The sequence below is a fragment of the Ursus americanus genome, chromosome 20, assembly GCF_024610735.1.
Source record: "Ursus americanus isolate L20-20 chromosome 20, mUrsAme1.1.p, whole genome shotgun sequence".
NCBI classification, from domain to species: domain Eukaryota; kingdom Metazoa; phylum Chordata; class Mammalia; order Carnivora; family Ursidae; genus Ursus; species Ursus americanus.
The window spans coordinates 7,019,439-7,031,947 of NC_142146.1; the positions used below are offsets into that span (position 1 = coordinate 7,019,439).

General features: G+C 47.2%; 1 protein-coding gene across 7 annotated transcripts in view; it reads left to right on the forward strand.

Moving 5' to 3' along the window:
- STAC (SH3 and cysteine rich domain) overlaps nucleotides 1–12,509 on the forward strand; it is a 147,282-nt gene that overhangs the window by 52,722 nt on the left and 82,051 nt on the right. For 6 of the 7 annotated variants that reach the window (XM_087870074.1, XM_087870075.1, XM_087870073.1 and 3 more), the window contains one exon: nucleotides 7,105–7,384. In XM_087870074.1, the coding sequence (XP_087726200.1) occupies nucleotides 7,105–7,384 (280 nt within the window). The remainder of the gene's footprint in view (nucleotides 1–7,104; nucleotides 7,385–12,509) is intronic. The other variant, XM_087870076.1, reaches the window with a different exon arrangement.

The window sequence follows — 12,509 nt, forward strand, 5'->3', positions numbered from 1 at the left end:
CAGGTCATGATCCCAGCGTCCTGGGATCGAGCCCCATTTCGGGCTCCCTGCTCAGTAGGGAGTCTGTTTCTCCCTCTCCCTCTGCCTGCTGCTCCCCCTGCTTGTGCTCTCTCTCTCTCTAGCAAATAAATAAATAAAGTCTTTTAAAAAATGAATAAAATTTTAAAAAGAGTATTTTAATTAAGACATATCCCTATTTTAGAAAAATTAAAATGCGAACCAAAGATGTAGATCACATGTGGGCACCAAGGATGAGGCATGTGCTTTCAGATGACCTCATTTCGATCCAGAAGCAAAAGCAGCACATTATTGGTGGGGTCTCAGATAGCAAAAGAAATGTTCATGGGGGAGACTTGACAGGAAACCAAACTGACATGGTGACTGTGACAATTTATGCCTGTGTGGGCAGAGATGCGTTTGCTCCAGAATCACCTCTTTCCCACACAGTGTGACTTCAGATCCTGGCTGAAATGACCAAGCACATGCTGGTTAATTAACTTGATGTGATTTTGCAGAACAGACTAGTAAATCACACGCATGCCACTGCTGTCACCTGCAGGCTGTAATTCTCCGTGTTCCGTTGCTCTAACGATGCCTGATTTCTGTGTTCCCCAATTGATTGCTATGGAAGTGCTGCTCAACATGGCAACCACATGGATTATTGCTAAAATTCCAGCTGGCACCAGGAAGATAGAGCACACCAAACAGAAGACTTTTACTAAGAGGAGGTCAAGAGTAGGAAACCTTATGTTTTGTTTTGTTTTTTTTTAAAGATTTTATTTACTTGTCAGAGAGAGAGAGCACAAGCAGAGAAACGGCAGGCAGAGGGAGAAGCAGACCCCCCACTGAGCAGGGAGCCCGATGCGGGGCTGGAACCCAGGGTCCTGGGATCATGACCTGAGCTGAAGACAGACGCTTAACTGACTGAGCCACCCAGGCGTCCCAATAGTAGGAAATCTTATGAAAGTCTGTTTGGCTTAAGGGGCTTTGGAGTTAGAGAGCCCTATATGTGGATCTTCATTCTGTAACTTACCAGCTATTTAAATTTGGGTTTCAATTGTCTCATCTATAAAATGAGGTAATAACCTGAAACAGACCCTCCGTACCACCTTGCATCCTTCCATTGTGCATTGTGCTAATGCACTGAAACAGCTATTCTCTTCTCCCTTCCAGCTTCCAACTCTCTCCCCTCTTTCCCCTCACTCAGGAGATAGCCTTGCTTCTGTTTTCTCTGAGAAAATAGAAGCAATCAAAAGGGAAGACCCACATCCAACACCAACTTCACCAGCCTGTCTTGCCTCTCTTTCTCCTTATGGATCAACCACCTCATTGCAGTCTACAGTTAACTATTCCTCCAGTGCACTGGGCCTCACCTCCTCCCATCTACTCAAGGACATAACTCCAGCATTTCCCCACTCTTTTCTGCAGCATCAGACTAATAACTTGCTGAAATAATCTCCCATATTGAAATAAAACCAAACCCGCCCTTCATGCTGCGTCCCTTTTCCCTGTCACTATTCCCCTCTAGAACAAAACTGCTTGTGCTCACTACCTGCATTCACCCCCCCCCACCACCACCATCTAGTCAGTTAGGTCTTCCCACCTACCACTTCACTGCATCTGCTACCATTAAATCCCCCCACCTTGGGGCACCTGGGTGGCTCAGTCAGTTAAGTGTCCAACTCTTGATTTCAGCTCAGGTCATGATCTCACGGTGGTGAGATTGAGCCCCACATCAGACTCTGTGCTCAGCAGGGAGTCTGCTTGAGACTTTCCTTCTGCTTCTCCCTCCTCCCTGTCCCCCCACCCCCTCTCACATATGTGCAAGCACTCTCTCGTTCAAACAAACAAACAAAGATCCCCCCAAAGACATTCCCCCTAGTCCTCACATTACTTGATGTATAGGCTTCATTTGATGATGTGGGTTCTTCTCTCTTCTTTGAATCATTTTTTCCTAGAGCTTCAACTCCTTCCTCACCAGTTTCTCCTTCTCAGATTCCTTTGTTTTTCCTCAATCATCTTGACCTCGAAATATTTCCTTAATCTTCTTGACCTCCAGTTCTCCATCCTCAGAGCCCTTCTCTTCAGTGTCCATACTAACTACATAGTGATCTCATCAAGCCTCATAGCTATAAGTACCATCTGTGTCTCTGATTCCCACATGCATTTCTCCAGCTCAGACCTCTCGGCTGCATCACAGGGTAATATATCCAGCTCCGTGAATTCCTTACATAAGCATTTCAAACTTACTTTTCCCCTACTCAACTCTTCATCCCCACCCCCACTTCACCACAGCAACTCACTTCTTCTCCGGGGCTCTTCCTTTGAATAAATGGTTCCTCCATCCACCCACTTGCTCAAACCCAAAACCTTGAAATCATTCTTGAGTCCCCTCTTTCCTTCATACTCCATATCCAATCCCTCAATAAGCCCATTTGGTTCTACCTTCAAAATGTACCCCATATTTAATCATGTTGTACTATAACTGTGGTAGGCCAAGCCAAAATTAATTCTCCCCAGGATAATTCCAAGAGTATCCAACTGGTCTCCGGGCTTCCATCTTGCCCTCCTATAGTCTGTTTTCCACAGAGCAGCCAGAGTAATCTTTTAAAAATTCCCTGCTCAAAACCATCACCCTTAGGGTAAATTCCAATGTCCTTGCCATGGCCTGCAGGGCTTGGCATGAAGCTGACACTTGATTTCTCTGCCCTTTTTCTCCCTCAACCATCTGCCCCAAACACACTGACCTCCTGGTATTCCTCAAACACACCCACCTTGTCGGGGCCTTTGCCCTTGGTTTGCCCCACTACTTAGAATGCTTTTCTCCAAAGTAGCTCATGCCCTCACTTCTCATGTATCTCTGTTCCAGTGTCACCAGCAGAGAAGCCTTCCTTGTCACTTTCTAAAGTCTGGTTCCACTTTTATTTCCTTCATGTCTTTTATCCTTACCCAAAGTTATATTATATACATCTTTGATTATTTATTTACTTTCTATCTCCACCCACTGGACCTTAAAACCTTAAGGAGAAGGATTTTACTTTTTTCCACTGCTGTAGTCCCAAAGCCAAGGCTAATGCCTGGCTCATAGTAGTGACACAATAAATATTTATTGAATGAGTTATTGAATGAATGAATGAATGAATGAATGATCTTTTATTCATCAGATCACTAGGATGATTACATGAATTAAAATATAGAGCAATTTCTAGCACACAGCAAAATACTCGAAAATATATGTTCCTTCTCCCATTATTATTATTTTTTTAAAAAATGGAGCTGGGCTGTGGCAGTGTTGCCTGGAAGCTAATCATTTTGTGACATCTGCTATTATCAGAGTTTGCTTCTATTTCTGTATTTTATATGTTCCCATCTGGCCTCTACTCTTTGGGGAATAATTAGAGAAAGTGTGCTCCTTTGAGCTCACTGCTCAGACTTTGTTTAACTTGTAGGCATTTCTTTTAAACTATCCACTTGAATAAGAAATGTCACATTGGCTTCCAAGGCAAATTCTCCAGCTCAGCAGGCAGGCTCTGAAAGTCTAACACAATTTCCAGCCACATCCCACAGGACAAGTATAATGCTACAGGTGTCTTGGCATCATGCTAAACTTCCAGGGAACACAGGATACCATATATGGAAGGTTCTGAAGACAGAAATAAAGCACACGAGCAGAGGAAGGAGATGAGACTGGACGTACATAGGCAGCACCCCATGACCTTCACTGTCTCAGCAACAGAGTCCACAAAGTCTATCAGAGAAGCCTTAAAGGGGAGTCGGCTGCTCCCCTTTGATAAACAGGCATGCTCCTTTATGTTTTTAAAGAAATTTGAAATCTATAAAATAAGGGAAATATCTCCCGAAATAGCAGATTTGCTTTCTCACTGCATGTCCCTTCCCACACTCACTGTCGAACAAAAGTAGTTCTGTCCCCCCAGGGGTGAGGGTAAGCTCTCCTCTATCTCCTCTCCATCACCTGTTAATCACTGGCAGTGTGAAGAGTGTGAGCTTAAAGGAAGGTAAATTAATTCTGAACCCTGGGCTTGACTCACATGAACTGTGTGACCTTGGGCAAGTCCCTTAACCTCCTCAGCCATTTCTCTAGGGCTAAAACAACAGTGTCTTCACTGGATAGTTGGGAAGATGAAGAAAGGTCACCTGAGGGAGCACCTGCTATTATTATAATCAAGATAGGTGCTTTTGTTCTGCTTCTGAGACAAGGGTAGCCAATTTATTGAACCATCTGAACTCCGTGGCAGGGAACAGACAAGGACTTATTTTTCTATATGATAATATTTGCTTTGATAAACCACCTTCCCCCTGCATTACACAGCTCATGACAAAATCTTAGCAGATTCCTTAACTTCCTGGTCACTTTATTAAAATCCGTCCACAATAAAACTCTAGTCTTATCTATTTAAACCCCCCTTCCTCCAGCACTAGCCAGCTGATAGCCAGAAGGATGAGAAGTGAGGAAAGTCTGTTCTCCTTTGTGGCTTTCAGACCCTCACTTTGGTATAGCTCAGTCTCAGTGAATGCTGTTTCATGCCCCCTCTCACTTAGCTTTGCTGGAGATGGAAGGTCCTCTTCACAATAAACATAGGGCTCCCAAGGACACATGACTCTGCTCCCCTTTATCAGTCAGGATAGGCTAGGTTATGGTACAGTAACAAACAACTCCAAAATAGCTCACGAACACCTCCTTCTCTTCCTTCTTTGGTGGCTGCAGAGCCTCTGGTGGGTTTGGACTATAGGGCAAAGGGAAAGAAACAGGGTTCTTGGCCGACCCAGTGTTTCAGACTTTTTAATGTAGGGTATTGCTGCTTCTCTGGCCAGACATTTCTGGCTAATGATGCCCTGGCTAAGTGGAGCTCCCTAGAAGTTCCCGCAAGGCTTCCTTCCTGGATGGCTCCCTGAAGTGAGGAGCTGGCTTCACACAGCTACAGCCAACCTTACATGGGCAAAGAAGTAAAATCCTAGCATATGGCAGGAAGGTGGGAAGAAGCAATGTATTGCTGTGTACACACAATAAATACCCAACTTAATTGTTTCAAACACCAGTCATCTCTTTAGTTGATGCTTCTGGGTTGACAGTTTGGATGGGACTCAGCTCAACAGTTCTCTGGTCTCATCTAGACCCTTTTATTCCCTGCAGGGAAACAAGGTAGCTCTGCTCCGGTGGTCTTACTCATGTGATGGGAGGTGACTGGACTGTGTGTCTCTCATCATCCTTCAGGCTACACTGGGTTGATTCATATGGCAGTTTGGCAGGTTTCCAAGAGGAAGGACAGAACATGCAAGGCATCTTGAGGTCTGGGCTTGGAACTGGCTTAAAATTGCTTCTGCCACCTTTTATTGGTCAAATTCCCCAAACCAACAAGATCCAAGGAGTGAGGAAACATGCTACCTTTGATGGGTAAGGCTGCAAATTCACATTGCAAAGGTGAATGGGGAAGGTTAATGGAAGAAAATCGTAGCATTTTTGCAGTCTACCCCGAGCATAAAAGACCACATCTTCCTGATCTTCTGAGAAAGAGGTTGGAGGGTTGATGCAGAGGTGATGCGGCTCGGCAAGGCCAGATCAACTCATCTTATATGTGCTGGAGAGGTGTTTGACTACACTTGATGGGGGCCTTTATTAGATAGACTTTTGTGCTTAGCACCTTTTTGTCTGCAGCGTTGTGTCAAAGACATTAATTCTAGACAACAGGCAGAGTCCCCATGGATATTCAATTACAAAAGGAAACTGCTTTGGGGCACCTGAGTGGCTCAGTCAGTTAAGCGTCTGCCTTGAGCTCAGGTCATAATCCCAGGATCCTGGGATTGAGCCCCACATTGGGCTCCCTGCTCAGTGAGGAGTCTGCCTCTCCTCTTCCTCTGCCCCTCTCCCTGCTCATGCTCTCTTGCTCACTCTCTATTTCTCAAATAAATAAATAAAATCTTTTAAAAAAAAATAAGGAAACTACCTCGAAGGTAAAGTGACCTGTGCAGGTGGTGCCACTACTAAGTGCTTTGTTCCTTTATCTGGACAGGGGGAGAAGTATGCACAAAAAGTGAGCTATGAGAAAGCATAGTAAATAACACAGACTTTCAAAAGGCCACTGTGGCTGGTGTGGACAGAGCAAGGTACGTGTTGCTACAAGCTGTCATGGGGACCCAGAAGCTGCCAGTCCCCAGAGCCCGTGACAAGGAGCTTTTCTTTAGATTTACGAACAAAGGACACCTCATGAAGGATTTAAACAGTAGGTTCACATGCTCACATCTGCATTTCCAAAAAATCCTGCTAACTCCAGTAGGAAGCCTGGATTAGTGGTGCAGACTGGACCAAACCCAGACCTTTCAGTAATTAGTAGTTCTCCAAACCCATGTTTTAATTCTTCATAAGTTCCAAGGCAAAGGAGAAACGATCCAGTTTGCCGTGACAAGCGGCAAGGCAGCGAAAAGAGCAGAGAAAGTCAAGCAAATAATCCGACACTGTGTCCTCCACAAACACACACGCATCTGCGTGCATGCGTGCGTGCGCGCGCACACACACACACAAACACACACACACACGTATTACTCATCCATATGCTTCAGACCCAAGCAGGCTTGAGAGTTTCTGGTTCCTGTTCCGTGGATAGCTCACCCAGATGGATTCGAGTCAGACAGTGGCCTCTTCCGCTTTGCTGTGTATAGAGACAAGTAGCTGCTAAGTGACCATCAGAGAGAGACCAGCAGAGGCCCTGGCATGGCAGACACAGCCATTGAGCCCAGAAGGTCGTACACTTAGTGATTCCAATTCAGAAGGCAAACGGTGTCAAAAGTTCAATGTCATGGGACATTTGGGTAGCACATAGGCAGGACCTCAAGGAGGCAGGGAGGAGGAGCAGAGGCAGAGCAAAGACACCAAGGAGCCTCTTTGGGCAGCTGGCTCAGCATGGGGTGAGAAGGGGCTGCCAGATACCCTCTAGGAACTGACCTTGCCCACCCACACAGGGACATTTGTGAGCCTCCTTGGGGTGGCGGGTGTCAGTGGGAACAGTGCAGTGCCTGGAGCAGACCTCACCCCCACAGCATGAGTCTGCATGATTGATCGTAAGAGAGTGTTCTGTCATTGCATTGCAGCTCCAGAAACTAAAACGATCACTTTCTTTCAAGACCAAGAGTTTACGGAGCAAAAGCGCTGACAACTTCTTCCAGCGAACCAACAGCGACGTGAAACTGCAGGCGGACATGCTGGCTGAGGTCAGCCCCAGCTCTAGCCCACTCCCCACCTCTGGAAGCCTGACGTCCACACCCACCAGGGCTGGCCTGCACCCAGGGGCTGGCAGCAAGGCCCACGCCTTTCAGGAGCACATCTTCAAGAAGCCCACTTTCTGTGATGTCTGCAACCACATGATCGTGGGTAAGGCCTCCCTCACCTCCAGGTCCCCGTGCCCCCCAGAAGAGCAAGTGAGAGTGGTGTAGTCTGAGTCCAGACCCCAGGACAGATTCTGAACCTCAGAGATATACCTGCAGGCAGGTTGTTTGGGAGTGTTCTGGAGAACAATAGTTGTGCACAGGGAAGGGAAGCAGGACTGGGCAGAGGGAGAAGTTGGATGGTGATACAATTGCAACTTGCCATTCCCCCTAGGAGCCCTGGACAGTCATCTGCATTGAGGCTATAGGTATGGGTCTTTGTACCTCTGGGTCACCTTTCACTGTGTATGGGCAGCCCCTGGGGAGGGGGCATAATCCAGGACAAGAGCAATTTTAGCCAAGGGCAGTGGGCAGAGAGGCAATCAGTGGAAGGCAACCAAGACACTGGGCAGGTGGGCATGGAATGCTTCAGTACGACAGGGGACCTGAGTGACATCACAGCATGCACTCCAGGGTGCAGGGCGCTGTCTGCCTGGGGGAGCCTGGGCAGGGAGTCTGTGGCTGGGTGAATTACAGGGGAATGACCCAGACAGGCAGGTGTGGGAGGGGTGATTCTGGGGAGGCACTGAACCGGGCAGGAAAGGTGATTGCACCACCATTCAGTACAAGTCCGGATGTGGCAGGACTCACTCACAGTACCTCGGGGAAATGGGGGCAGCCTGAGAGTCTCAGGGGTCATGCCCAGATGAAGAGAATGATCCAAAAACGTCCCAGCTACAAGGAAAAAGTAGGCCATTCAGAGCCACATGCACAGAAATTCCACAGTTCATACTCTTCGCCCTCTCCTGTGTCAGGAACCCAGTGACCAAACAGATGGAGGAAATCATAAAGGCAGTTTGGATGGAACTCAGAGTGAGTTTGAACCAGTTGTTTCAAGAGCAGCAGTCAATCCTGGTAATTGACCAGTGGCCACAGAACACAGGCCTGTGTTTGCTCTTGGGGGGCTTGAGGATGTACCCCCCTGTTAGGAGAAGTTAAAGGACATCACGAATGGAAACGAGGCTAAAAAAGGAAAAGTACAGGGATGATCCAGATCCAGGTGTGGACTGTCTTCCCGAGATGGCACTGACCCTCCTGATGTGTGGCCAGTCGAATTCCTGGAGTGCCTGGAAGCACCCTGAAGCCTTCCCCACCCTGTGGCTCCCGCTTACAGCCCAGATTCCGCAGTGTTGGGCTTGGCATGAATGCTTCAGGGAAGGACACTTTTAAGATCAAGAACCTCAGACTCTCAGACCGGGCCCAGGGTCCAGCGAGGGCCCCAGACAAAAGCCAATATGCCTCTAGTCTCATCTTCCAGCTCCTCTATCCTGACACACACACACCTTCCAGTCCCACCCCTGCCCCTCCAGGACCAACTTTCTATAGCCTGGCATCTCTTCTGAGGATGACTGTTGTCTCAGGCCAGATTCCCCAGAAGCAGAGCCTGAGAGGGGAGTTAGGTGCCCTGATTGGTTGAGGGGGCACTCTCAGGAGAAGGGAGAGGGAGGAAGCAGATGGGGCAGGGAAGCTGCTGAATAGGAAAGTGGTCTTAGTGGGAGTCTCACTTCAGCCAGCTCAGCAGGGAGCTCTGGCGCATGGGTCGCACAGCTGGTCTTTCCTTGAGGCCAGCCTTTTGTATCCTGCTCAGTGGGCGTCCCTCCTCCTCCCACTATGGAGGCCCTTTCATAACCCCCTGGGCCAAATGGCTCATGTTCTGTTGAAAGCAATTTTCTGGAGAAAGGGGTAGCTGTGAGTCATCGACAGCCAGCACACACACCTCCGGTATAGTAGTGGCTTTTTGCTACTCTGAGTATCTCAAACTTAGTAGGTTAAAACAACACAGATTCGTTATCTTATAGTTCTGGACTTTAAAAGTCCACAGGGGGTCTCACTGGGCTAAGATCAGGGTGTCAGGAGCTACATTCCTTTCTGGAGGCTCTAGAGGAGAATATATGTTCTTGCCTTCTCCAGCTTCTACAGACCATCCCCACCTTGGCTTGTGGCCCCTTCTGTGTTCAAAGTTATAATGGCACATTGCATCTTTCTCACACAGCTGTCTCTCTGGTCCTAAGTCTCCCTCTTGCACCCACCTGGATAATCTTTCCATCTCAAGGCCACCTGATTAGCAACCTTACTTCCATCTGCAACCTTGATTTCCCCTTGCCTTGTAACATAACATGTTCTCTGATTCTGGGGATTAGGAGGTGGACAACTTTGGGGGGGCCATTCCTCTGCCTGTGTGCACCCAGTAGGGGTATCTGGGCAGAACATCGACAGTGTCCACCACAACAATAGAAGAAAACTTTGGTTGAAGATCACAAGACTGGCCTCTGTTGATTCCTTTCCATCCTGACTTTGATGCCAATCATGTGATTGTCGCACTCCAGCTGATGGCTGTGTCACGTCACATGGCGAGAGGCATTTTCATTCGGAGTGGGCAAAGACGCACCTTTCCATTCAGTGCACAGAGTGGGGACAATGCTGACCCATATTTTTCTCGTGGTTACTCCCATGACATAATTAGCTTTTCCCTTTCCAGCTAAAACAATGTAAGTGAGTAAGGGTAGTTGAAAGACCAGGTGCATGGAATCAGGCTGGATTTGAACCCCATACAGCCGTGTGACCGAGTGCCAGTGACTCACCTTCTCTGAACCTGTGTCCTCCTTTGATATGGATATGATAATGCCACCCTCAGAGGTTTTGAATGGATTATTGAACTGGCAGAGGGGATGTACCTGGCATCTAGTAGGCTCCCAGTAAAGGGAACTCATTGGAGTTGGTATTATCATCATCATTATTGGAGGAGAAAATAGTCATTACTCTCCTGAAGCAGAGAAATATATTCAGAGGATACACCAAATTAATTTTACAGAAAAAAATTAAACTTAATAGGCACAAATAATTGAAAAAAAATGACAAGAAGTAATTAGTCCCTCATGTACATGGCAATGTTTTAGGTACTTGTCAAGGATTGTCTGTAATTCTGCATTTCATATTTTATGAGGGATATGGGCAAGCAGGTAGGTAGGCGTCTGAGAGTGATCAGAATGGTGAGTGGTGTGTCAAAATAAAATCATGAGGAAACTCAGGGAGTTTGGCATGTAAAAGATTTAGGATGTGCAGCTATGTTTGAAAGTACCATGTTGAAAGAGTCAAGAGACTCATGCAATGTGGCTTTAGAGGGAAGGGCTGGGAAGAGGGGGTAAAGTTAAAAGGCAAATTTCAGTGAGAATATAACCACTTAACCCATTCACTTGACCTGTGAATGAATGGCTTTCCTTGTGAGTAGTGCGTGGTCTAACTTCTGTCAGGCAGAGGTCATCGGAAGGTCTTTTCTTACTTCATTATCTGATAGTCTTTGAAATGTTCGTGCTTCCCAAAGAAGCCAATGTCTGTCATCACTGAACTTGGATGTATCAGTGGTTTCCAATATGGCCAGGAAGCCAGGATTCTGCCGTGCCCTTCACCCTTGGTCAAGACTCAGTTAAGGGGTGAGATGCTCAAGTGGGGGTGCAACACCTGCCCCTTTTGCGACCAGACACACAAGGACTGTCCTCATCTTCAGAAAACTGTATTCTAGTCATACTCTCACTTTCTAGTCACTGTCATTCACGTTCTTCCTGTGAACAATCCTCATTCTGGAGCAACGTTTGTGTCACTCCGCGGTTGCTCAGTGTTGCTGTGTAACGGGTGCTCTTGAGCCCCAGCACTTAGAGTAGCTTTCTTTGACTCCTACTCAGGCTTCTTCAGATCAGCTGGGGCTAGGCTGCTGTTGCATGTTCTGTTGCTCATCTCTTACCCTTTTCTTGGACAAGTGGGCTGGCCAGGTTGTGTTCTTCCCACGGCAAGGACAAGGGGAAGCATGCAGGGCTTCTTAAGGCCTCAGACTGGAGGTGGCACGCTATCCCATCTGGGGGCATTCCTCGAGAGTGTGGGCCTAGCCCACATCAGGGGGTGGAGAGATGCACTCTGCCTCCAGTGGCAGGGACTGTAGAGCCACCTGGCAAAAGACACAGGTAGAGGGAGGGGCAAGGCTGGGATCAGTAATCCAACCTACCGTAGTACTCAGGGTAACCTCTGGGTCATTGAACTTTTTTGTTGGGTAGATGGCACCAAGTCTTGGGGCTGTCCCACCCTTCCACTGCACTTCTCCACCTGGAAACAATGCCTCACATTTGACTGCAAGCATGGCCGAAGAGGGTCTCAGGTCCTGTGCTCAGGATATGGAGACAGCTTGGCCTCCAACCTTGTTTTCCTGCCTGCCTGTCGTCCAACTCTGCTGCGTCACTTTCAATTCCATATAAATTCCCACCAGGCCTTTTCAAGGCAGTGCTATTCATAACCCTTAAATAGGTGATGATGTGTCTCTATTTTAAATCTCACTGTGACGAGTGTGAAAAGACAAAGGAACGTGTGTTTTTAAAATGAGTAACAGAAATGAGTTTGCCTCTGAGGAATGTCACAATCATTACCCTAAGGGGGGGTTTGAGGAACTTCTCACGTACAACCACAATTCTGAAGGATTCCATTTTGAAAATCACAAAAAGATGTCCCCTGTGCTAAAGAGAACCTTACTATATTTTCCCCTTATTAGAATTAAATGTATATCATAGCTGCCATTTTATCTTTAAAAGGACAGAGGGGGAAAAAAGAGTCACCCAGGCACTCTGCTCTTTTCAAAGATGAAAGTGAAGGAAAGCAAGCAGGCTCTTTCTAGGAAAGAGGAAGGAGAATTAGTGAAGCTCTCTGTGGGAGGTGGGAGGAAAGGGGAGAGGGAGGAGGCAGGGAAAGGAGCTGAAGAGAGCAAGTAATGCATGAAGCACAGACTGGCAAAAGTTCTAACTTCCCGAAAGGAGGCATGGGGCACCCAGGTCTGGTGATTCCAGGGCGCAGTTGATCTGCCCCTCTTCCCTTTCCTTTCTCTTCAAACCTTAGCCTCCTGTCTCGGCAGGTATCACCTGCAGATTCGCTTCCTTCAGGCCCGGGCTTCTCTTCATATTCCAAATTCCAGGGAAAGGCCACCTTTCTGAGAGTGACATTTCGGAAAATATATTAGAGCAGTTTTTGTTTTCCTTTCAACTGAGAACCAAAGGTTATATAATGATGGCCAAGAAAAGTCAAAAGTCATGTGT